The 23,524-nt window shown below is 35.2% G+C and overlaps 1 protein-coding gene across 3 annotated transcripts in view; it reads right to left on the reverse strand.

Annotated features, from left to right (window-relative positions):
* Nucleotides 1-835: 835 nt before the first annotated feature.
* Nucleotides 836-23,524, reverse strand: part of ATP8A1 (ATPase phospholipid transporting 8A1) — a 295,356-nt gene continuing 272,667 nt past the window's right edge. For all 3 annotated transcript variants that reach the window (XM_043970049.1, XM_043970048.1, XM_043970047.1), the window contains 4 exons: nucleotides 14,624-14,712; nucleotides 13,809-13,901; nucleotides 4,933-5,024; nucleotides 836-3,902 (listed from right to left, as the gene is read on the reverse strand). In XM_043970049.1, coding sequence (XP_043825984.1) covers nucleotides 3,805-3,902; nucleotides 4,933-5,024; nucleotides 13,809-13,901; nucleotides 14,624-14,712 — 372 coding nt within the window. In that variant the 3' untranslated portion in view covers nucleotides 836-3,804. The remainder of the gene's footprint in view (nucleotides 3,903-4,932; nucleotides 5,025-13,808; nucleotides 13,902-14,623; nucleotides 14,713-23,524) is intronic.

Genomic DNA, 23,524 nt, shown 5'->3' on the forward strand with positions numbered 1-23,524 from the left:
ATGTATATATATATATATGTATACATATGTGTATATGTATATGTAGAGAGTGTGTATATATGTCTCTGTGTGTATATGTATATGTAGAGAGAGTGTGTGTATGTATGTCTGTGTGTCTCTGTGTGTGTGTGTGTGTGTGTGTGTGAGAGAGAGCAGTTATGTGGGGGGACAATTTCTCTAGAAACTGATTATCCCTAAGCCTTCTGATTTATTTGCAGAAAGACTTCTTAAATGAGGAACTGCCAAAAGGCAATTTCACATTCGTACAAAAATCATTGAGGATTACTTAGCTATGCAATAATCATGACATGGTTATAAGCATTTCATAACTGTTTGTAAGAAATCCAATGATTTATAGCTGGCATTGTTTATGAGAGGATTTTAAATGCAAAGTTATTATTAAGTACTGAACATCATACAGAATTTCACAAATTACTGAGTGAATTCCATACTGAATTTAAAAAATACTGAGTTTAGACATTACAGTTTAATGTTTCATAATAAGATTTAATGTTCAATAACTGACCACTCATTTTTCTCCCTTGAAATTAGGAGTCACTGGCTTAGTTGAATACGCATACACAAAATGCATGAACCATTGAGCAGGGAACATGTTAAAGGGTGTTTCACATCTGACCTGATTAGCAATAGGCAAAGAGTGCCTAAATAAAGTCTTTTTTCTCTACTAAAGTATCTGGACTACTCCACATTTTTTTTTTCTTACTAACTTCCTGAGAAACACCATTAGGTTGTTAACAATTTTTAGAAAACAGCAACTACTTGGTGCAAATCTACAATCAACACACTGCTACAGCTAGATAAGTTGAGATTTCCACATGAACTCAATTTTTTTAAGTGTTAGTTCTTGTGAAGCAACAAGTTTCCACTAAGGAAACTCATAGTAAAAACCAACATGGGATGTCTGATTTCTCAGACACACATTCTACCTTGAAAGGCTTCAAAGAGAGGAAGGTAGAATTAGTGCACCTTAGCTCTACTTATCCTTCAGGAAAAAATTGGTTTTTTCTTATGAAGAAGGTAACAAGGAATCTTGGAGTTGTGATTTGCTTCAACAATGTAAAGATCCTATGATTAAATAGCAAATTTTAAGTTTTACTAAGGTTTGATTTCATGAAAAAAAAGATGACTTTTTTTTTTTGTTAAAATGTTCTTTTATGGGACAGAAATGTGGATATTATTGAAAACAGAAATTTATATAGTGTTTTCAAGTTTACAAAATGCTCTCATTTCATAAGATCCTATCAACCCTATGAAATAGGTACCACAGGGATTATAAATCTTCATTCTACAGATGAGGGAAATGAGGTCCAGAGAGGTAAATTACCTTGGCCACACCGTCAATGTCAAAACTTGAATTTTCTTCTTCACTTTAAATCTAGCACCCTATCCTCTATGTCAGACTATAACTAAATTGCTAGTAGAAATTCAGCAAGATAAATTAATATTTACTTTTGTAAATTTAAAAAGAATCATTTATATAGGCATACCCCATTGATGTTAGCGAATTTCACCAAAGTAAACCATGGATCAAGAATTTATTACCTCCTTTAGGTCAGGAAATTAAATTCTATCCCATTGATAATTTTGGAAGTTATGATCTTAGGAAAAGTGACATTGATGAGGAATAGGAAATAGAAGTAGAAGATGAATTTTTTTTTGAAAGCCCTATTTTTTTCGGTAGATGGGATATATTTACTTCTTTTTGAATATTTGTGGTTCTATCTCAACTATCTTCACATGGGTAGAACATAAAAGCATCTGAACTTAGGGAAGGGATGACTAAAGACACATTTAAAAGAAGCAATAGGTATCTAGACATATTTTAAACTTTAAAGATGTCATAATTTAGAAAATAGCTCTATCATCTAATAATCAATTCTTCAATAGAAAGCTAAGTTGAATGCGTGACATCTTTCTGTAGGTACACATTTGTTAGAGATAAAAGAATGGAAATTTACTTGGCAAAGGAGTAAGTAGAGAGTAGCTGTGGATACACTGAGTGAAATGATTCTTTTGCTACAGAACCAAAAGAAATCCAAAACTGAAAGGGACCTTAAATGCCCTTAAGATATGACCTTATCATTTAAAATCTGGATTTAGGATGACTGTGAAATTGTGAAACTCAAGGGTTGATTTAGTAAAAGTCTCCTTTCTTAAAAACAAAAGTGTTTGCTTAAGACAAAAGAAGCAAGTTCCATCTATTAGGCATCTATTATCCACCGAAAGGCAAATCTGCTACTCACTAAAAGGCAACACGTGTTTCAGTCTACTATTTGTATCCAAAAATTGGAACTCTTTTTATCTAAAATAAAAGCAATATGTTTAAAATGGGAATACAAATTTGCTTACGCTTTGTCAAGCATATTTTGTCACTTGCTTTTGGTAGCAAAACAGGCATTTTAATAGATAGTTCAGAAGTGCCCAATGAACTAAACATTCATTTAACAAACATATCAGTACAATACAACCTATTTATAACAAGAAGTGCGCCTCATTTCCAAACTCTGGACTTGGGTAAAATGGGCAAGTTGAAAATGTGTTTTTTCCATTAACATGTGATTCATTTTAGTTAAAAGAAATGTGGTAGCTACCTCTGACAACTGAACTGCAAACTAATTACTCATTCTTAAATATAGATTACACATGGTTTGGCTGTATAAGACAGCAGTAAACCTCTAGGGGGAACTGGAAGGTAAAACCAAAGTAGATTATAAAAGCAAATGTGTTTATCTGATGTGGTATTCCAAATATTTGAACAGAAACTTTGGAAATCTTATATAAATATGCAAATGTACTTTTCTCAAGTGGAAAAAAGAAAGCTCCTCTCAGTACTTTACAATACCATGTCAGGCCACAAAATTTAGAGCAGAAACATCATAGAAAAAGATGGAAATACACTGGAGCTGGCTAATAGATACAAACACAACATTAGAAAATTACCATCACAACTAAGAGAGTAGCCACATTAAAATGTACCTCTCTGACACTGACAGATAAACGAGACAAGGAAGAAAGAAGCATTCGTAAGGCTGAAGGTGCAAAACGTTCCAGATTTTAGTAGCAAACGCCATAGACGAAACCTGAATTTGACTCATTTTTGCAAACTGATCATCTTACAGATAAAAAGTCAAGCATGCAGTTCTGACAAAATGACAAGAAGGAAACTTCCTTTGCCATTTCTGTGCAAATGGCTACTGAAAGAGAAATACATTTATTGAACTTCTTTGGCAAACATTTATTAGGACGGTTTTGGACACAAACACCAATTGATGCCTTGCTTAGAAATTTTACTCTGGAAGATGAGTCCGCCCCTTAAAAATGCTGGTTTTCCGCTCATTTTGAATCTGACTCTTGTTACCAACAGTCCAGTCCCTCTTTGACTTAATGCCATTTCATATTTTTCATAAATGGTAAAGATCTGTCATCATATGATATATTCAGTAACCTCAGTGTTAGCTTTATCCCAAGGTGTGGAGTAAGAACAACACTGAAAGAGCCTCATTTTAAGTTAGCAGTCTGGCAGGATACAAGGTCATTTTCAACTTCTGTTTACAAACATTAAGCAAATACTTGTTTATAAAACTTTGAAAGAGATGTTGTTACAGTATAGTCGCACAGTGCTTATGTCTACAGAATAGATGAATCTGAACTTCACCCAACGACATCAGCACGGATCTTTTTGTAACTTCCTGGACTGGAATTATTTAGAGGATTCCAGTAAAGACCTAGTAGGTTGTCTTACCGAAGTAAGTATTTGAGCCCACTTCTTAAGCAAAGCCCTCTTCACCATTCATCTGGTCTTTGTTTTGTGGTGTCATAAGCTCTAATCACTTCAGACTGGGAAACAATTCCGTTTTCATCTTGAGAGAAAGCATATCCATCTGTAGATACAAGAGAAAACAGAAATTATTTTGAGTAAGCACTTGGTAGTTGACTATGAGGAATCCTTGTCATTTGGGGGTTTTGAATCTTTATAGGTTATGGGTTCCATTCCAACGATATATAGCATGATGACGCGTTGCATTTACTACTTTTCATGGTGGTGTAGATAAGTACATCACACTCCTGCTCCCCTGTGGCCCTCCTCCCTCTCTTTGGTTCTGCCTCTGAGGATGTGCTCTTTGGTCAACATGAGCAAGGAAATCCAAGAGCAGGATCAGCACGGGGACCAGTATTTTTAAGTTTCCCTATTCTTAGAGCTCTCTAGAATGCACTTGCTACTTTAGGTCAAAAGTCTCCTGTATTTTAAAATGTAGTAAAAAAGAAAAAAGTTAGCAACACACACACACACACACACACACACACACACACACAGAGCGGACGTGCAAATGACACCAAGCTAGTTAAAAAAACTAAGCATTAACAACATGTATGAGAAATTTACCTTGGGTCTGATGATACAATTTTAAATAATAGTGCTTATTTTTACATCCTTGTAATATTAGAGGTAGAAGTACCTAACCAATTTTACAAGTGTCTGTATATTTATGAATAAAAGAAAAATAGATTATATTTTGTTTAATGTAAGCTCTCTACTCCTTTTGTAAAACAGACCAAGTAAAAAATACCTTTTATCCAAAGTATTTACTTTACCACTGCAACATTTTGTGAAATGTGGCAAAGGACTAAGAAAAACAACATTTTATTGTTTGTTTTGTTGATTTCTTACTTTTTATAGCTACAGTATAAAGATAAATTTAGACTACTAGGCTAAAGAAATCTTTGGATATCTTAATTATATGCTCTATTTTGCAGTGATATCATATACAAATTTTTGTATCAGGCACTGATTTTCAGATAGCATAATGCCATAGAAACCTTATTTAAGCAATAGTTACTGCTGTGATAGAATCATGCCAAGATATACTTTTTTTAAAAAAGGAAAAATGCTAATTAAAAATAAACACTTACGGAGCAGGTTTTGTTGCAAAGATTCAGAACGGTACAAGTTCACATGATTTTTCTTAAAGACATTCTTCAAAAGTTGTGCTCTTTCTGTTAGGCTACCAAGAAAATGCAAACATGTCAAACACACAACTATATATTAATGAAATATGCAAGTGATATGAGTTTAACCAAGGGGCCAGTAGAATAAATATACAAACTGTAAACAAAGTATTTCTTTAAGAAATTTGTAATCTACTGATTTTGCTTTTTTAAAAAAGATGATTCATATAATCCCAGTTTATATCATATACCTCATCTTAGGCTCTGTTTCCATATTTGAAGAATACTGTACCCAATAATCCAGTCAAAAGAAACTTTTCTTTCAATTTCCTGTACTTATTTAAGGTAGGTGGATGGAGATAAAAGTACTGGGGGAAAAAAAGTCCAAGATGATTTTCAATGTTTCTTCTTAATTTACTAATTAGGGCTCAAGATATACCTGCAAAGAGTTCTTAAATCAATTTGTCCCACACCAGGCACAATGAGTCACTTGGAAATCTTGAGCATAAGAGATAATAATAATGTAAACAATTGCTTTTTCCTTCTGGGGCATTTCTTCATTTTATATTTGAACACCAGAAAATCATGAAACATTTTCTACTGTGGGTAACATCTTCTTAGGAGAGGAATAAAGATGAATCAGTTGCTTGTGTGTTTTAGGTTATGTCAGTTATACAAGTACACTATAGAACCATAGACTTATGATTTGGGAAGGCCTTTGGAAGTCTGCTAGTCCAATCTCTTCATTTTATAAATGGGAAAACAGTAAAGATCACTACATATTACCTACAGCTGAAGAATTCAGACACTGTTAATTGAGTTATTAGATTCAAAACGTACTCTACAATAAAGAATATTCTAAACATATCATGTTGGCTGGGGGCAAAAACCCTTAATTATTAACCATATTTTTTCATATTGCCATTTAGGGTACAAAATTATGATTTGGGAAATATAAAAAAATCCCTGAGGATGTTACATTTATATAAAGAAGAGAAATCAACACTATGTAAATATTGTATATAGCTCCCCAGTCAGAATAATTCAGATATTACCGGGATATAGTAACAGAAAATTTCTTTACAATTTTATTTATTTGGTTTTTTTGCGGGGCAATGGGAGTTAAGTGACTTGCCCAGGGTCACACAGCTAGTAAGTGTCAAGTGTCTGAGGCTGGATTTGAACTCAGGTACTCCTGAATCCAGGGCCAGTGCTACTGTGCCACCTAGCTGCCCCCTACAATTTTATTTCTAAAATGTGAAGTTCAAACTATTTTGGAAAGAATTATGAACTATAATACAGCAAAGGGAAATATTTATTTTTAACACATTTTCATAGTAGTCTTTCTAACAAAAACTTCATATAATTAATCATGTAATTACTGAAAGCATGCCACAAGGAATAATATTTCTTGAATTGAAAAGCACTCATGTTATTTTGATGACTAAGATTACCAATATGCCCTAGCTTTATAATGGAGTCAGTTCTCTCTTCTTTGAGAATGAAAATTGGCCCTTCTAATTTAAGGCGACCACTCATTAGATTTTAGACATCACAGCTAGAATTTTAGGCCCTTACAGATTGATAGATATAGTAGGCTTGTAGATGTTCTAGGCAGATAATGATATGGGTAGTTCCTCTACCAGTGTAGATCACTGCTTTTTTTTTTGTGTGTGTGAGGCAACTGGGGTTAAGTGACTTGCCCAGGGTCTCTTCAGATCGCATAAATCTTTCACCTTTTACCACTGCTTTTTTTTTAATGCCTGTTCATCCTGTGTAATTGTGTTCCATGTTTCTTTGTAAATACTCTATATTGGCTAGTATTATTTCTGCATGCATCAAGAGTATCCTTGATGAAAACGTTAGAAGGGAATAGGCAGGCTTTCATGGATGAGTTTCTAATTCAGACCCCCCCATCTTCATAGTCACATAACAGACTGAAAGGTATAGGGAATATATATTTTTGTATATAATCTCTAATCATATTTACAGTGGTCTGTCTTCCAACATTTAGTGTGAGCAATGCAAGGTGATATAACCAGGTAGCCAATGTTTCTCATTGTCCTTTGGGTTCATGATAAGCCCAATTCTTCCAATTCCTTTACTAGTCTCACCAAGGAAAATACTTAAGAAACCTTTCACTTAGCTGCAACATGTTTAGGTCTTCTGATTTCATTTACAGAGAATTTCAAAATGGATATAGTTCAATTCTTTCTTTAGTCTTTCTCCCAGGATTTTGCAAAACAATGGGAAATTAAAAATATAAAGTTAAATGACTAATTGTAATAGCCTAATTCTACTCCTTGGGCAGCTAAGTAGCACAGCAGATAGAGAACTGGGCTTGGAATCAGGAAAACTCATCTTCCTGAGTTCAAATCTGGCTTCAGACACTTATTAGCTGTGTGACCTTGTGTCACTTAGCCCTGTTTGCTTCAGTTCCTCATCTGTAAAATGAGGTAGATAAAGAAATGGCAAAATGCTCCCATATCTTTGCCAAATGGGGTCATGAAGAGTTGCATACGACTAAAATAGAATGAACAACAAAAATTCCACCTAGATAACCCAATAACTGAGGAAGCATTAATACTCGATCCTTTCCTCTAATTTACTCCTCACTCCTTGATTACTGTGGGGATGTAAAGGAGCACAGAGTTAAAGGTCATTTTTGGATTTTTTATCCATTTAGTGAATAGACACAAACAAAAAATATTCCTACCTGTTGGCCAATTAACATTCTGGTGATGAATCTCACTTGGTTGTTATACAGATGAAACAGTTTGTTTTTAAAGCCAGACTTGAAGCCCTTTTGACTAGACTCTCTCAATGACTCTCATCATCACTGAGAATCTGTGTTACCACCACACTCCAATGAAACTCTGGAATAGGGCTTCTACAGAGGTTTCAATTAGGCTGCTATAAACAAATGTTATATTTTGCCCCAATTCTTTTAGAAATCAAAAGAAATTATATCTATATGATGACTATTGAAAGTAGGGACCACTGGAGAATGCAAATCTTGTAATCAGGCATATGATCAATTACAATAAACAAAATATCTATAGGATGGTATTAAAGTTTGGGGGAGTAGTTATCTTTTACACATGTTGGAGAAGGAAATGGCAAACCACTCCAGTATCTTTGCCAAGAAAACCCCAAATGGGGCCATGAAGTCAGACACTACTGAAACAACTGAATAGAAACAGGAAAAGCATTATTTCAAAAGTGCTGAGTGTTAAAGTCCTTCTTAGTTAGAACCAAAAGAAAATTCCACATTATTATTGGAAATAGGTACATCAGTGCAAGAAACAAACTTCATGCATAACCACATTAGTTTTGCAAAGAGTAGTAAAATTTGTGTTTTTCAATGGAATAAACAGTTATGGGGAAGAAGAAGGTGTCATTTTTACATAGTCACTTTTCTGACAATAACTACTCTTTAAATGATATAACATTACAGGTTTCAGGACTCTGTGGGATCCTAAAATATGTAACTGCTTTGAGGAAATAGGCAGCTTTAGCAGCAGGTGGTCTAATTTTGTTAGCAGAACCACTGGCAATGGGGGTGGTGGGAAGCCTCTGGAGTTTTAGGCTGAAATGACTAGACAATAACAAGGTAGGGCAATTTCAAATACATCATGCCACAACTTCCTTATCAAACACATTTCTGGCAGGCTTCATAGCATTTCCCCTATGTATATAATGTCCTAATGTGAAAATATAAATGTGCTTAGAAGGTATATGTGAAAATTAACTTCTATATTATAGATCTCTAAATAGGAGACAGTCATTTTTATTTGTACAGTTTTGTAGCTTCACAGCAGAAGACTGCATCTAACCAACTGTTTATAACGAGGTAATGTTCCACATTAGCTGAGTAATGTTAAACATTAGCCTGAAGGGCTAATGTTCAATGAAAAAAAAACACCACCCAACCTGTTCCCTTTCCCTGAGGTTCAAGCAATTTAATTTACCAGTTCAATCAGGAGAGATGCAATCACAAAATAGCAGGTGCTTTTATCCTGTAAGAGTGTGTTTTGGTTTATAAGTGACTCCTGAAGCTAATGTGGAACATAAACATATTGTTGAACATTAGCTAGAACATATGTGTGTACACATACATATACAGAAATGATACTTTGTCATGTAAAATATCAAACATTGACATGCATGCCTTTTTGTTCTGTCTCGATTTAACAGTTAATTCTTTACCACAGCATATAAATATAAATGCCATACACAGGAGGGAGCACAGTAAACATTATGTGATGAGGAATGGTATTTCTCTAGTATTTCACCTATAGTGAACCTTTCAACTTAGAATTTATATGCCTTTCAACAAGGACTCTGTTATATTTAAAAAATGCTCTTCAGTGCCATGGATATTTATGGTTACCAATATTTACTGTAAAGTAATAACTTCTACTCTACTGAAAATACGTGATACATAAAAAGGAACAAATAAAAATTCTGTGTTTTTGCTGCAAAAACCCAACACAGAAAATGAAGAAAGGTTTTCTCTACCTATATCATCATAAATCTACCCCTTATCACATTTATTCCCTTTCTCAACATTAGGTTATGTTAGATTTTGTATCATATCCTAGAGTCTTCTTTGGTATTGTGGATAGGTGGTATTACACAAAATTATGAAATTCAATAAAAAAATCAGCCCCAAATGCCATTTAAATAGATGAACTATTTCTATAATCATTAAAATAGAGCAGCACAGAATTTTCAGTGAAAGTGAGGGTAGAGACATATTATTTGAAAAGCAATATCTTTTTTTAGATACACCAGCAATAGACAATGCAGTAAAGTTAGTAATTCATTATCCCCTAACTCGTATTTTGTTATTGAGTGGGTTGGTAAACTTAAAATAGTCTTTATTATGTTCACTTGGCAAGGCATTTTGTTCAGTTTATTAAAACTAACCTCCAACATGTAAATGATGACCACATCTATCTCTCTTTTACATCAAACTCTGGAATCATGGTATCTCAGTTGATTGCTGTCCACAATTAGTTCTGTGATGATATCCATTTGGCTTAAACCAGACCCAGATGGTAGTAATGAGCTGGTCCAGGAATAGCCAGGAGTATGGTGTGTTTGTGTATTAACTCTTGGTGGAATAATTTTGAGATTTAACTAACCTTAGTCCCACATATCTATCTTTCACTTAGCTATCACGTTGAATTATATCTCTGCTAGGTGAGGAGCTTATGAGATAGACATGGACTATCATATTTTTGTTGACACATTTTGACATTAAAAAACTGGTAAAATTTAAAATAGGGTTTGGGGGACAAGTGCAATATCACTATGAGGCAAGGCAAGGAATAAATTCACCCCCTTTTCAAAATTCTCTTAAAAAGTTCTTCTTGTAAAAACTTCTTTGTAGAATTTGATGCCAGCTTAAGTTACTTAAGGCTTATTTTAAAAGCATGAATTAATTATATTACATACACATATGACTGATGACCGAACTCTGGTTTATGACCACAATAAGGAATTAAAACTGGCAAACTCAGCAATTAGGTTTCATTTATATTTCGGCTAAAATCATCTGTTTATTTTAATTAATGTTCTGCCTTGATTCAAGTCATTAACGTTCAGAAGTAAAGAATTTGCTTGATGTTTTATACATACTGATAATTGAAAGCAGAATCTAGGCTGAGAGTGTGAAAAATGACAGTTGCATTTTTAAATGTTACCACAACTCTGAGACATCTAGGAGAAGCCAGTAGATATTTAGTCAGTTTAGAATAACAAGTCGTATTTTATATAGCTATGGCTGACCTTATAACTAAGCTGTTATCTGAGAGCTCATCTCTGAGATTAAACCTTACTGGGAAGAGCTCCTATCTATCTGATTTGTTTAGAATATCACTTAAAAGAAGTGAATTACATCTAACCATGGCATGCCAATACAACATCTATTATTATAAAACCTGGCTTTATTCATTGCTTAATTCATTACTTTTTTATCTCTCTGGTGTCTGTTTCACAATTGTTCTTCTGTCTGACTCTATGTCCTTCATCATTTCAAATTCCTCCTTTTCTTCTTAGTTTCTCCTGTTTTTTCCTTCCCTCTCCCTCTATATTTCAGAATATTAGGGTTAGAAAGGAAATTAGAGATTACCTAGTCTAGTCTCCTATCTAACACAGGAATCACCTTTAGGACATCACTGAGTTGGTAGTGATCTAGACTCTGAATACAGGTAGTGGAGGGTAGCTCCATTTTTTCAGGAAGCATCTCATTCCATTGTTGGAGAGCTCCAACTGGGAGAAAGGTCCTCATATTGGGTTGAAATGTGCCCTTATAAATTCTACTCATTGTTCCTTCTTCTGCCCTCTGTAACACAAAACATGTTTCCACCCTCTTTCATATAACAATTTAAAAAATTCTTGAAGATATCTATTTATCCTTTGTTCCTCCAGTCTTCTTTTTTAGGCAAAACTTCTTCAGGTTCTTTTAACAGTTACACATGATCTAATTTTCAGGTGCTTTATCATTCTAATTTCCCAATTTCTGGATGTGTATGCTTTAGTTTGTCAATATTCTTCTTAAAACATAGTTTTTTAGAAGTGAGCACACAGTACATTAGATGTGGTCTGACCAGTGGGGCTATTATATTCAATAACCTGACATTCTATTTCTACTAATGTAGCTAAATCCATCACATTACTGTCTTGTATTATTTAGCATTCCCAAGTCTTTTAAAAAATATAAACTGTTATAAATTCGGGTCTTTACTATTTTTATAATTACTCTTTTGAGTTTAAGAGCCTGATTTCACATTTATACTTATTAAATTTCATCTTGCTGTAATAGCCCAACATTCCAGCCTGTCAAGTTCCTTTTTAATCTTGATTTAATCATCTTTCATATCATTATTCCTCCTATTTCTCCATCACCTGTACATTTGACACAGCATGTCTTTTTTTTCTTGATAATAATGACTCAAACTTAGATAGTACTTAAAGTTGATTTTTACCAAGTGCTTCTTTAAGTCATTATTAAAATTACTAAAAAGGACCAGCCAAAGGTTGACTCCTATGGCATGCTATTAGAGACTTCCTGCCAGGCTGACATCAATCAGTTAATTGGTATTCTTTAAATGTTGTTATTCAACCAGTTTTGAATCCCTTTAATTGTATTTCTGTCCCGTCCACGTATCTTGTTTAAAAGGATATTTTGGCAGACCTTGTCAGATACTTTGATGAAAACAAGATACTTATTATGGAATTCCTTTAATATGCTATCTTAATACCCCCCCTTTATTTTAGAAAAAAAGGAAGTTGTTTGGCATAACTCATTCTTCATGAACCCATATTAGTGCCAACTGAGTGCTTTATTTTCTCCCTAACACTTCACATACTATTTGGTTTAGTGATCTGGTGTCAATACAAAGCTTAATGCAGTATGTGGAATTCCCTTTCTATGAACAGCATATAAATACATTGTACAAAATTCTCCTTTTTGGAAAATGGGACATTTGCTCAATTCCAGTCTTTGGCACCATTCTTATGGGCAATTATTTTAAAAAGATGATTACCGTTGCTTTTGTGATCACATTACCAAGTTACTTTAAAGATCCTTTGATATAATAGCTGATTCCGGTGACTTTTTCTTACAATTTCTTTTTGACTTTTCATCTGATCCTCCCTTTCCTTTATTCCTTAGTGCCCCCCCCCCCTTCCCCTTCTCCCATATTCTTTGTTTTCTTTAGGGAGAATACATTGTTGTTCAGGTCTGCTATCATCATAGTGGCAGCAGAAGCTACAGATCAGAATACTTCTTTTTGGTAGGAAAGCATTTAGACATTGGCTCAATCAATTTTCCCTCTTCTTTTTAGTGGGAAATTTGGGCCACTCTTTTTGGGTAGACTGTCGATGTGGCTCGTAATAACTTAATGCCAAATCTACTTTTCCTTTGGCACACCTTTACTTAGTGGGCCTATTCATATTCCAATTCTCTAAATGATTACCATAGGACAAAACTCAAAATCAAGTAGTATTCATATTAAGTCTGTTACTTCTAAAACTGAGAAACTTAATGGATGAGATCCATCATTATTACCAATATCTGTCACTTAAATTTTTTTTTTGGTTAATAAATAATTTTATTCACAATTCTATGAGACAGACTACCTACCAGCTCCTGAGTAAAAAAATGAACACCCAAAGGTCAAGTGACTTGCCCAGTATCACAGAACTGGAGAGTGTGGGAGATGGTAATGCCATTCTGAAATCTGTAAAGGATTAGGCTAAAGATTGGAAATGTACTTTCATTATAGGATAGGAAGCTTGTTCTTGTGTGGTATGGGTCAGCATCTTCTAAGAAATTTCAGTCTTTGGGAGTTACCCAGAGCCCTAAGAAATTAGGTGCCTTGAATCGTTAAACCTATGATTTATTCTGCCAAACCAAACCAATTAATTTAGACTAATTGTGAATTTTGGGGGAATAGCACCTGGGATTTCATGGTCCTTGAGAATTTCCCATGAGAAAACAACTTTCAGTGTAGATCAGCACAAATACTGAACTTAGAGTTTTAGAGAATTGACAGGGACATTGCAAGGTGTAGTGGCTTACCCAAGGTCACAAACCCAGAATAAGTCAGAGGTGGAACCTAAGTGTTGTTGATACTGAGTCTCAAAACAAATATGCAGCAGGTCGTATTGTGTTGCTGTTAAATACTAATTTTGCTTATTTATTGGTTATCTTTTAAAATTTAGTGCCTTGATTACATTATATCACAATTTCCTACAATGTTAGGCACCAGAGAGTTATAAATAGACATGTAAAAAAAAAAGTGCACTTGAAGAATTTTTTTTTTTACCTTTTTCCATGTACAACAGCCCCTGGATCTTGGGATTTTGCCTCAAGCTCCTGAACTTCATCTACCAGTGTTTTAAAAGTGGCTCTCTTGATTCTGTTAAAAAACAGATTCACATGAAAATTCCCTTGAAAATGTCAAAATATAAGAACTAGCTATTCAGTTTAATACCATGCTAATGATTTTATAAGTGCAACAATCACCTTAGAAAGAGCAACAATTACATAAACATTAATCTTAGTCGTGCCCCCTTTAAAATCTTAAAATAATCATGCAGATTGCTTATAGAAAACTATTTTTGGCTTAACATAAAAACACTGATAAATATATGAAGACAATATCAGGTGAAAAATTTATATTGTGGGAGTATATAACATTCTAAATCATTCTTATAATGAATAGAAATTGACAAGGCTCTAGGCAAGCAAGAAAGTCTCTTTTCCCCCTTCTAAATATTGTCATCAGAAATCTGATGCACTCAAAGGGAACAGAATTCTTACATCGATTCTCCTTTATATCTGGGATGGTTTAAGTAAAAACCTCCAAGTAATTCTTCTCTTCGGTGCATTGCTTCTCAATGTTAATGTGCACTTTCTGCTTTAGTTCAGTTTCTCTACTGAACAAGTGGCCTTCGTTCAGCCGCTCAGTTGACCCTTTCTTCTCTTAATTTTCTTTTTCCTAATCTCATAATATGTCTGAACCTTGTAAACTGCTGAAAAATAAGCTCTGAAGATGACCTCGCATTTGGAGAAATAGGTCAATTATCCTGAGCTACGCTCCTGTCTATAATCAATATACATCAAAGATGACAAACTTACACTTTATATACAATGTCAAGAAGCAAAGATGTCACAGGAATAAATAACAACCCCATCCAGAAGACTCCAGAACTAAAGAGCATGGCTGCCTGAATAAATAAAAACAAAGAAATAAACTTTTAAAATAACTTGAAAAACTTTGAATATTATTTAATTTACAATAAAATAAAAAGAATTCAGATCACCATTTTGGATTTAAGAGCCACATTTGAGAAAATTTTAATTCATGAAATCTTCGGAGTAGTTTTCTTTTCTACAATACTCTTAACAGTATTAATGTTTTACCATGTGAATTTCTTTTAATAGAGTTTTCTCTGTTGATCGTGAACATTAGAGGCAGATAATAAATCTTGACATTCCTATATTTCTTTTCAATGGCTTGGAATATCATGCTCCATTCTTTTCATACAAGAATCCAAATACAACCCACACTAGGTCTGAATAATATTTTCCTTAAACTCTAAAACCTAAAAAAACCAAACCAAAACAAATCCCCAAACCCTCGACAGAAAATCTTGTACATCTCCAACACCTTTTAATGTAATTATCAAATAAAAATCAACTCTAACAAAATAAATAAAACTTGATTTCTAAATGCCATCACTAAATTAGCATTTGGCTAAATTATTTAATACCATAATTATGTAATATAATTTCCCTACAGTGTAGGGAAAATAGAGATATCACTAACAATAAGCATTTGGTCACTTTTTGATTGGTTCTGGAGAGAAATCAGTTTTCTTCTCTCAACACACCTGTTATGGCTAAGCCAAATGCCAAAGCAAATAACTATAATGTAAAATGAGAACAAATTATATTAAAATAAATAACCTGTCTTGGGATCGCATGCCAAATATCTCTATCAGAAATATAATTGTAAAGAAACTGATTCTATTATTAATAAATTACTGTCCGTTAGTTGCCTGCATTTATAATACAAAAATAGCTTTGAAATATAATTAGGTTATACAGATTAAAAGTAATAGTGCTATGCAATGGCACCAGAAAATTCTTAATTTATTTCTTAGAGTCTAATTACTTCTAAAAAGCAAAATTTGTAGATTCTAATGGAAACCACTTAAGAAAAATACTATTATACTTTCTCTAAAAAGTAGCCACCTAACAACTTTAAGGAATAAAAAAAGAAAAAGAAATCTCTTACGTCGTAGACAATTGATGAAAAAATTTCTAAGAATTTAGTTTTTATGGTTTGTCGCACCACCACCAGACATATCATTACATATCTTTTCATATGCGGCAAACTAATATTTAGAAGTTGAAAAAGAACTTATGAAGGGTCTAGTTGCTTTTCAGTTTCTACTGATACTGATACTGATACCCAGTCATATTCAAGCATCCAAGTTGTTAGTTCCAAGAAGTGGTATTTTTCATTGCCTATGTAACAGATTCAGTATATACATATAAGCAGCTCTGGGCACAGATTCTGTCTGCACCAAGCACAGTAGTACTGAAAATATTCCTTTAAAAAATAAAGTCAAAACCATTACAAAATGTTCCCTAAAACAAACAAATTCTGCAAATAAAATTAAACAATAAATAATCCATGGATTTCGCAGAACAACACCCAGATACCCCTGAAACCAAATGAGAAGAAAAATATTCACATAAAAGTCACTTTATTTTATAAGCAAAACATGATCTTGGACATGTTTGCTGACATTCTCAATTGTTAAAACCAACACTAACTGTGTAATAGGAAATGTCTATCAAGGCTAGGGGGTGGTGGGGTATTGGTGTTGGTGGTTTGTTTCCTAGGAAGCTTTATAGTAAGATAACAACTATAGAAATGCCATTTTTTTCATATTAAAAAAAGGCAAGATAATTCTAGGTATTTTAATCTAAAATATTAGGTTTGCCTGGCTTCATTTCTAACATTTTTATTTTCCTGGGTAAGACAGGAAAGGTTTATTTTCCATCTTTGCCACCTTGTACTAAATGTCTGCTGGTGAAATAGCAGAAGTGGTGATGTAGGTTTTAGGATGTTAATTCTGACCATTGTAATGCTAACTATGAATGAAGGAACAACTGGCGCCCAGTATTCACAGCCTACCCAGCCTTTGGCTTTACAAATGAACAAGAATTGAGGAAAAAAAGTTTTTTTTTCTGCGTCATATTTGAAAGCCTGTCAGATTTTTTTTTCTTTTGCAGAGTTAATCCAAACCTAAAAGATTTAAAGCCGACATTCGCATTAAAGACAGAGAGCCTCTTTGTATTTTTTGGATGAAGAGGGGAAAAAAATAAAATCCCACAGAGGTATTTCCTTCCTTTCTGCACAAGAAAGCTCCCCCTCACTCTGTAGAAACCATTTTTGTCTCTAACTTTTCACATCTCTCCACACACAGGCAGGTCATCTGGGAAATGGCAAACCAATCCCTTTCAGACAATGGCAGTAACAGGAGCAGCCTGTTCTGGGGATGGACTCTGGCTCCCTCTGTTCGAAGTTTACAAATTGTTCCTAATGTGTGAGATTTGTGGTCTATGCCAAGTTTGCCCCTGCCCCCACCCAGCCTTGAGGCCTTGTGAAACCAAATGGAATCTGCCACAAAAGTGGCTCCCGGGGGACTTCAGAAAGAATCAGAAAATCAGGGTTCCAAAGCCTGGTAAATTGGAGGCCCAACAAGCCCAGGAGGGAAAACAAATAACCTCTTGTCTCTGCAGAGTGACAAGGAATCAAAATTACACAAATGGGACTTCAAAAATAAATGAACAGTGTCTCAAAACCCAATTTATGTCAAAGAATTATTCTGCAAAATCTGTGTGAACTTGTTGAGAAAGGGCTTTTTAGAATCCATGTGTTCCTGGCCTCTATCTAAGTAAACAGTGGCAATCCTGACTGAGATACCATTAAAGGGAAACAAATCTCTAGTATGGGGAACCAGGAGCTAGTTGTTTCACACATTTTTCAGAACTGTTCAAGGGCACCTGAAAAAGAGTAGAACATCCCTCTTTCTCTCTTTTCTCATCTCTCCTTTTTCCCCCTACTCTCTGAGCACCCCAAAGCAGTCAAATACTCTTCATTAGGTCTCAAAACTCAATTTTCTTATTTCAAAATGTTCTGCAAAGGATAAACTAAATTACAAGAGCAGAGTGCTTTAGAGTATTATCATCTCATTTCATCCTCAAAACCACTCTGAAATATAGGTGCTATTGTTTTTTCTATTTCACAGCTAAAGAAACTGAGGCAGGGAAAGATTAAGTGACCTCCCCACCCAATGGGGCACAACTATTGTGTCTGATTTGAATTTAGGTTTACCAGACCTCAAGTCCAATGCTTTATGCATTATGCCCAGCTGCCTTCCAAGTCTCATTCAATTCAGCTACCTTATAGATTTAAGTGTGATTTTTTTGCATGATATGAAATCAAGAAAAATGTGGGGGACAGATCTCTTTTTCTTTATTTTCCCAACTATTTATAACAGTCATGAAATTTAAAAAGTTAGGGAACTGGAAGTTATTAAATGTTAGTCACTGACTATAATAAGCTGAAAAGAGGTGACATCCAAGAAAGACAATAAAAGAACACCTAGCTAGTTGCCTTTGATGAGTTTAAACTACTAGACCTTGAATTAAATCCTGGGGTACTGAAAAAATTGGCAGATGTGATTGCTGGGTCCCTGTTAGTAATATTTGAAAAGTTAGAGTAACAGCAGAATTAATTGGAGGACAAATGTTGACATTTCTTTTTTTTAAGTAAGAGAATAAATTTTTAAAAAATATAGGAAAGTCATTGACTTCAAATCCTAGGAAAATTCTTGACTGTTAAAAGGCTATGACTTGTGAGCATCTAGGATAGGATTCAGTGAGTGTGAAGCGCTTAGCACAGTTGACAGGCCTATATAAATGTCATCGTCTTCATCATCATTATGAGCAGCAGCGGCAGCAGCAGTAGCTGCTATTGCTGCCACTAGCATGGCTTCTTCTGGGGCAGCTGGTGCATTAGAAAGAATGCTGGCCCTAGAGTTAGGAGACCCTCTGTTCAAATGTGGCCTCAGTCATTTAGTAGCTGTGTGACCCTGGGCAAGTCACTTAACCCTGTTTGCCTCAGGTTCCCTATCTGTAAAACGAGCTAGAGAAGGAAATGGCAAACCACTCCAGTGTCTTTGCCAAGAAAACCCCAAATGGAGTCACAAAGGGTCAAACGCAACTGGAAATGGCTAAACAACAACAAAAATGGCTGCATCAAGAATTGACCCTGCCTAAGAAAACGAATTTTCCTTTTTGGACAGGGTTACTAGTTTAGGGCAATGCTATAGCTAGAATTTACTTACATTGTAGCAAAGATCTGACAAAGTCTCTGATGCTTTTCTTGTGGAAATAATGAAGATATATGAGCTAGAAGAAGATAAAATTTCAAAGAATTTCAAAGAATTCTGAGAAAGAATTGGTAGGATTCCTTATCTCAAAGGTTACATATCAAAATTGTGGATTATATGAACTTGATGGGGGTGGAGGGTAGCTAATATGTTAGATGACAATTAAAAATCTAAAAGATTTTGACATGGCAAGAACACTGATGTGAATATAATCAGTTGATATTTAATAGTAGTAAATATAGCCTCTTCTACCTGGGCTCAAAGTATCAACTTTATGAAATGTGGGAGTCATGACTAGATAAGAACTCATCTTGGGGGGCAGCTAGGTGGTGCAGTGGATAAAGCACCGGCCCTGAATTCAGGAGTACCTGAGTTCAAATCCAGCCTCAGACACTTGACACTTACTACCTGTGTGACCCTGGGCAAGTCACTTAGCCCTCATTGCCCTGCCAAAAAAAAGAATTCATCTGGAATAGATTTTAGTGGACTGCAAGCTCAATGAGTCAACAGTGATATGGCCACCAAAAATAAATGGAATCTTGGGATAGTGTAAGAAATTCATAGTGTTCGGGACTCTAGAGGTGAGAGTTTAATTGTATTCTACCTTGATGAGACACTGGAAGTAGGCATTCATTTTTAGGGGAATCATATTTTAGGAAAGACCTTAACGAGCCAGAGAGTGTCCAGAGCAAAACTTCTTAAACTGTGGGTCACATAACTGAATGTGGGGGTCACAAGCTTTTTGGTGACAGTTAAGAGGTTATGCATACCTATTTTGTATACCTATATACCAGGGGTCAGGTCAAAATTTCTAGGGCAAAAAGGGGTTGAGAGTGGAAAAAGTTTAAGAAGCCCTGGTCTAGAGGACAACAAAGGTGGCCTTGAAATCACGCCGTGGGAAAATCGGCGAAAAGAACTGAAGATGTTTAGTCTGCAGAAGGGAAGAGCTAAGGAGAACCTCATAGCTGTTTCCAAGTAGTTGAAGGGCTTTCATGTGGAAGAAGGAATAGAGATGCTTTGTTTGGCCTCAGAAGGCAGAACTGGAAACAAGGATTGGAGTTTGCAAAGAAGCAAATTTAGCTTGATGTAAGAAAAAGTTCCCAACAACTAGGTACACCAAAGTGGAATGGTCTTCGTTAGGAGGTGGTGGGTGGCCCTTTGCTGGAGATCTCTAAGCAAAGAACAGCTGACCACTTGTTCGATATATTATAGTAGATGGAATTCTTGTTCAGGTATGATTTGAATTAGAAGGCCTCTGAAGTCTTGTGCAACTCTGTGAAACTGTAATACTCAATTGGGGACAATTTTAGGAACCTTCACTTAATTCATTCTTAATTTGGGGCTGACTCCAGTGAATAGAAAATGAATTTGCAGGATATTTCTAAAAAGCAGATTATTTTGTAAAATGGGAATAACATTTAATAAAAATATAGAAACTACTAGGAGCTTTCATGGTGCATTTATTTACTGCCCTTTTGAGATAAAGATGGCGTCCTAATCTTACCATCGATGGGTCATAAATTCACTTGAAAACATTCCTGACTACTCTGAAGGATATTTGTATAGTATTAGTTTCCCTATTTGAAGAACATAGTTCTGGGAATGACTTTAGCTTCGCCTATATGACCCTGATGGAGCACAAGGTCTGGTGCTTGCTCAGATTATTTGCTCTCAGACATAGATCACAGGAGGACCATTCAATAACAGTAAAACCTTTTCTAAAGTCTCAGACTCAAGAGAAAATTCTGTTTCTGGCATTGGTTCCATGCTATATTAAGTATAGTGAAATAGTTGGATGCTTGAGACATTTACCTGTTAATCTTTTTCTTTTTAGAAAATGATGATAAGCAGAATATCAGTGAAGAGCTGGAGATTTTTCTAGGTAATCAAGATGGTAAGAAGAAAGCCCAAAGAGGTCACTATTGGAAGAGCTCCATTCTCTCTGTTTGTGAATTCTTTTAGAGTTGGTAGCAGGTATAAAGGTTTGTTGGTTTTTGACCATTCTTTAAGGTTGTGACTTATTTTAAGGCTATCATCAATGAAGTCCTCATGCCATATGTTGGCAGGAAGAGCTTCAGAGATGATAATCATACTAGCCAACATCTATCTAAACATGATCTCATTTGATTTACATTCTTTCACCTAATCCTCATAACTACTGGAATTATCATGCCCATATTTACGAAGGAGGAAATAGGTTCAGAGAGGTGAGATGAATTGACTGTGGTCATATAGCCAGTAAACACAGGGGAGAGGATTCAGATCCACACATCTGCTGATTCACATTCTGGTTGTGTCTCCACAAGAACAAAATTCTTCTCTGAGACATATTGAAGTGATCTCTGAAATCCAAAACATTACCCTTTTTCAAAGCTAATGGCCAGATTTCTCCAAACAATGTTCATTTCCCTTTGTCCTCTTACCTTTGACATGCTGGCCATCTTTTTGTCATAGTTCCTTTCTTAAATCTACAAGGCAATATCACAGGAGGATACTCTTTTTCTTTTTGGTAGGGCAATGAGGGTTAACTGACTTGCCCAAGGTCACACAGCTAGTGTCAAGTGGCTGAGGCTGCATTTGAACTCAGGTCCTCCTGAATCCAGGGCTGGTGCTTTATCCACTGTGCCACCTAACTGCCCCAGGATACTCTTTTTCTCACTCTCATTTACTTTTCTCAAATAGCTCTGAATATTTCCTGTATTCCCAAAATGAAACATTAGGTAGGTAATCCTTACTCAGACATAATCCCAATGAAGCATAAACCTGCTATTTCATGAATATACTTATCTTTCATTGATTCATTAATTCATTCATTCACTTACTTACTTCTTTACTGGGAGGCAATAGGGGTTAAGTGACTTGCCCAGGGTCACACAGCTAGTAAGTGTCTGAGGCTTGATTTGAGCTCAGGTCCTCCTGACTCCAGGGCCAGTGCTCTATCCACAGTATCACCTACCTGCCTGATCCACTTATCTTTTATGTAAATAAGTTATAGCTGTTCAAGGAATGAGTACTGGTCTAAGAGAAAGGAGACCTGAGTTCTAGTTATGACTATTCTAACTTGCTTGTGAGGCAATGGAATAATAATAATAATAATAATAATAATAATAATAATAATAATAATAATAAGCTTGAAGGTTTACAAAGTGCTTTAGAAATTTTATCTCATTTTATCCTGACAATGATTCTGAGAGAGGTATGTTATTATTCCCATTTTACATATCAGTTAACTGAGGCAGACAGCAATCAAGTGACTTGTCCAGAATTATAAAGCAAAGTGTCTGAGGCAGCATATGAACTCAGGTCTTTCTGATTCCGAGTCCAATGCTGTACTACTTCATCATTATGTGCCCCAGTTTCCCCATTTGTAAACTGAGGGACAGAATGGATTATCTTTAAGGTAACTATTAATATAAATATTTTTAGTATTCAATCACCATAAAACATATTAAACTTTTATCTATATCATTATTTGACTTAGATTTTTAAACTTTTTTGGATAAGATTCATTTTAATTTTGTCTTTCAGAATTTCAGTATCAAGATCTTGACCCTTGTTCTTCTTGAAAGCATGGAGGTTGGGAAGGCTGGGGAGGAAGAAGGCAAAGGGTCCTGGGAATGTCTTTATGTCAAAAAATATCTAGTCCACATGTTTCAGAGAAATTACGTAGTCCTATGACAGTAATTCCAATATTAGTGTGAATTATTCCCAAACAAACAAAATCTAATATCTATTCCGTAGTAGCATAGTAGTAAAGGAATAGATGCATGGTTTATGTATGTGTGGGAGAGAGTTGGGAAGAAAAGGCAATTTTGGAGTAGGGAGCATTCTAGGGATGGTGGGCCCGAGTAAGAAATCTTGGTGTAGGGTTATGAATAGCCCAAGGGGTAGCATGAAAACAGAGGGATACATCACTTGGATGTATAAGAGAAGTATAGAAATGGAGGTTCCAGGAGCCAAATTTTGCTTCTTTTCAATTTTTCTGCAACAGGGACCTGAGTGATATGTCCGACTCAGGCATTAAGAATATCCCTTTAGCAGCTGTGTGGGGATGGAATTCAGAGAGGAGAGATTAGAAGCAGAGAGACCAATTAAGAGGCTCTTTCAATAATCCAGGAAAGAGGTGATGAGAGCTTGAGCCAGGGGGCTGGCTGTGTGAGTATAGAGGAAGGGCCTGATGTGAGATATGCTGCAAAGGGAGAATCAACAGAACTTGTAAATTGATTAGATAGAAGGTGTGAGGGAGAGAAAAGGGTTTGGGATGATTGCCAGGTTCCTCGGTGGGTGGCTAAGAATTCAACAGAAACAGGGAAGTGAGGAAGATGACTGGATTTTGGACATGGTTGAATTTGAGCTCTATTTGGTCACCATTTAATCCGTAAACAAGCATTATCAAGCACCTACTGTGTGCTTGAGTGTGTGCTAAGTGCTGAGGGTATAAGGAAAGGAAAAATGAAAAAGATTTTGTCAAAGGTAAAAGACAGATTTGTTTTTGCAGGGAGAGTCTCCTTTGAAACTTGAGAAAAGGAGAGTGATGAAGGGCTAATATGCAGTTATGTGAAGTATA

This window comes from Dromiciops gliroides, chromosome 6, assembly GCF_019393635.1.
Source record: "Dromiciops gliroides isolate mDroGli1 chromosome 6, mDroGli1.pri, whole genome shotgun sequence".
In the NCBI taxonomy this organism is placed as follows: Eukaryota; Metazoa; Chordata; class Mammalia; order Microbiotheria; family Microbiotheriidae; genus Dromiciops; species Dromiciops gliroides.